The 3,568-nt window shown below is 36.5% G+C and overlaps 1 protein-coding gene across 1 annotated transcript; it reads right to left on the reverse strand.

The window, feature by feature from the left end:
• Positions 1-680: 680 nt before the first annotated feature.
• Positions 681-1,118, reverse strand: LOC143615076 (calcium-binding protein CP1-like). Its single transcript, XM_077088315.1, has one exon. The coding sequence runs from the start codon at positions 1,116-1,118 to the stop codon at positions 681-683; it is 438 nt and encodes a 145-aa protein (XP_076944430.1).
• Positions 1,119-3,568: the final 2,450 nt, after the last annotated feature.

Below are 3,568 nucleotides of genomic sequence, written 5' to 3' on the forward strand. Positions count from 1 at the left end.
GCCCTGGCGCGATTGCGCCTGGTAAAACACTAGTTGATTAATATTTATGTGTTAGGATTGAGTGATTGTTAATGGCTTGAACTTTTCAATTTGGATTGGTTTTCAGAAATTATGCTTTTTAAAAACTATATGGTGCTTAAAAACGTAAAAAGAGAAAACGAGATGAAGAAATAAGAGAGTGTCAATTTAGTGATCAAACAATTTGTGTTTAAAAAATGTTATACGAGCTTCATGAATATCGATTATCTATTAAGTATGTTATTTTAATACTATGATTTTTATTTTTGTTATTGTTATAACTTTAATTACTACAATTTTATTATTTTAATACTATGATTTTCCTGTTAGCTCTTACTTTATTTTAATGTTATCATTTTGTTATTTTAATAGGAACCATCGTTTAAGAAAAGTATTTGTTTCCTGAATAACACCCAAATGAATCAAACCGTTAGGAATTTGAAGTCTCAAATTCTTAGAAGTATTCATAACAAGATCAAAATCAACATTGAAGCAAATTTCGGAATTAACACTCAGATTATTTAGCAATCTCAACAAGTTTTACAAATAAAGAGAGGCGGTCTAACCGATAACCACAAATGGCATCCTTTATCATCACATCATCAATCCCAACGCAATAATAATAATAATAATAATAATAATAATAATAATAATAATAGTAATCAAGCCGCAAGTATCTTCAAAAACCCATGAAACGTAACACCATTATTTTGACCATCAACATCCCCTAACCTAATCATGGCCTTAATCTCATCATCATCAACTTGTAATCCAGCACCTTCCAAATACCTCCTAAGATCACCAAACCCTACTTTCCCATCACCATCTCCATCCATAGCCTTGAACACGTCCTCCAAAACGCCCGCGGGGGCGTTACTCTGCATCACCTTCTCGAACTCTTCGTACTCCACGTACCCGTCTCTGTTCGAGTCGGCCACCGACATCATCGTGCCGATTATACCGTCGTCGGCTTCGGCGTACGATGTTTTTAGGTCTTCGTGGCTGATCCTGCTGTCGTGGTCGACGTCGAGGATATCGAATGCGGAACGGAGGTCGGGGATGGTTCTAGCTGGCCATAGAGAAGACCCCGTCGGACACATGGAGACTAACGCTGTCGTTTTGTGTTTGTGGTTAATTAGATGGAAAACACGGTTTGTGTGAGTTTGGTCCGTTAAAGACGGAGATTCGTTGCGTATATATGGGAGGGAATCAGGGTTGTGTGCGCCACGCTCTTGGAAAAGTTTTTAAAGGTATCAAAAAGTCTTTTCTTTTCCCACACCACATGCCATGAGAATTAAATAAAAAGAACACAAAAAAACAAGGGATAAACAGCAACAACGTGCAATTTTCAGTGAGTTTGAAATAAAGTTCTTTTTTCATCATAATTTGAAAAGAAAAAGATTATTTCTATTATATTATGTTAATACCCTAAAGGGACGTCTGTCTTTATTTCGGTTAGCCTACAAGCCACACAATACTAGCATAAAAGATATCTACACAATGAGACTGTGTGTTGTGTCACGCAGTTAAGGTGTTCACTACAAAAAAAATTAGGCATAAAGCAACCTTTTTTATTTCACGAGAAAAGTTGTATTATGCAAAGTTGTATTAGACCTAATACAACCTTTTTGTTAGATAACGCAACTGCTTCTTTCAAATGCAATCATTTAAAAATGTTGCATTTGAAAGAAAGAGTTGCGCAATCTAACAAAAACGTTGCACTAGATTTAATGCAACTTTATCTAATGCAACTTTATTTGTGAAATAAAGGTTGCATTTGGTCAATTTTTTTATAGTGGTTCTTCGAGTTCGTTTTTCGGGTTTCGGGTTCTTCGGGTTTTAAAGTTTTAAATCTTGACCCAAAACCCAACCCAAATCTCTCATGGTTTCGGGTTCCGGTTTTTTTCGGGTTGGGTTAATCGGGTTTCAAGTTCCTAGAAAAACAAAAAAATTAATAACTACAATGCTAAAACTAAAATAACATATTATTCTTCGCTTGTAACTCAAATAATAAACTAACATAACTTGACAAAACAATTCAAAAGAAGAATAAAACTAACTCGAACTATAATCGTCTTTAATCAGGCGTGATTTGATTGCTCAACTACGGTTAGTATTAGTAATAAACGGAAAAAATAAATTAACAATATACAATCGATCCATAATAGTTGGAAAGACAACAGTCGATTAAGATCACATTCTGATATTTTAGTGACTAAGACTAAGCCTACTATACCTAAAAATGTATTTAATTTTAAAACTAAAAGTTTATTTGGGTTTTTCAGGTTGATCCGAAACTTATAATTCAAACCCGAGAACCAACCCGAATTACTTCGGTTTGGGTTCGGGTTAGCCTTTTCTAGGGTTTGGGTTTTTTGGGTCGGGTTAGTTCGGGTACGGGTTTTCTCGGGTTATGTTCCGGGTTTCGGGTAAAAGTGACAACCCTACATGCAGTGCTGAGTGGACACTCGCTGAAGCCACTACTGAAGTCGCCTGAGTCTGTTGTGGTCCAGGCGAGCGGTGACTTCAGCGAATTATCTGATATATTTACATTTGTTTTCTTCTAAATTTGGAAAGTAATAACTAATAATACATTAAAATAAAAAATATTAACAAATAATAGTACTAGTCTGGTACAAGATCATCAGGACGTCCAACCCACAAATGCTCGACCAACTCATGACGAAGGTTTCCGTGGACCTCGCGGTTCTTGAGATATAAGACGTTTTGGAGTTTTTCATCATCAGTGAATGTCGATTCGGGTCGTAAGACGTCACCCTGGTATTTTGACAAATATCCATACCTTGGTCCTCAAGAACCATGTTATGTAGAATTATACAAGTGTAGACGACATCCATTATATTCTCCCTTGACCAATACCGTAGTGGCCTCGAAATCAAATGAAATTTTGTCTATATAACTTTAAACGTCCTTTCAATTTCTCTACGTGCCAATTCATGCTTCTTCTTAAAGTGCTTCCATTTATCTTCAACTGGAGATGCATAAGCTTGAACAAGCGTTGACCATTCGTTGTAAATTCCATCAACCAGGTAATAGCCATGCTTGAATTGAACCCGGTTCGCATAAAATGATTGAGTTGACTCAACTCCGTCAATAATGTCATTAAATATCGGTGATTGTTCGATAACATTTATGTCGTTATTTCACCCGACAACACCCAAAAAACGTACGCCAGAACCAAAGATCATGGGAGGCCGCCACCTCAAGGATAATACTGGGTCGGGGTGATCACCCCGGTAGAATTGTCCTCGCCAGGCCATAGGACACATATCCCATCCAACATGCGTACAGTCGATGCTTCCGAGCATTCTGGGGAAACCATGTTTTTCACCGTGCACCTCGTATATGTATTAGATATCATACAACGTTAGTTTGCGCAAATATTTCCGTGAGTAAATCGATATGATCCATATGTATAAACATTGTAAAGTAAACCCTCGGACAATATATAAAATATAACCAAACGAAACATATATGTATATATTTATACTTTGACAAAAAAATGAAGCGAGTCTCGCGATACTTTTTC

This window comes from Bidens hawaiensis, unplaced genomic scaffold, assembly GCF_021521415.1.
Source record: "Bidens hawaiensis isolate Kalapana, Puna unplaced genomic scaffold, B.hawaiensis_p1.1 tig00041814_1, whole genome shotgun sequence".
NCBI lineage: Eukaryota > Viridiplantae > Streptophyta > Magnoliopsida > Asterales > Asteraceae > Bidens > Bidens hawaiensis.

Bases quoted from the DNA above. Each gene is read 5' to 3' on its own strand.
- LOC143615076 (XM_077088315.1), bottom strand. From the start codon at position 1,118: ATGTGTCCGACGGGGTCTTCTCTATGGCCAGCTAGAACCATCCCCGAC.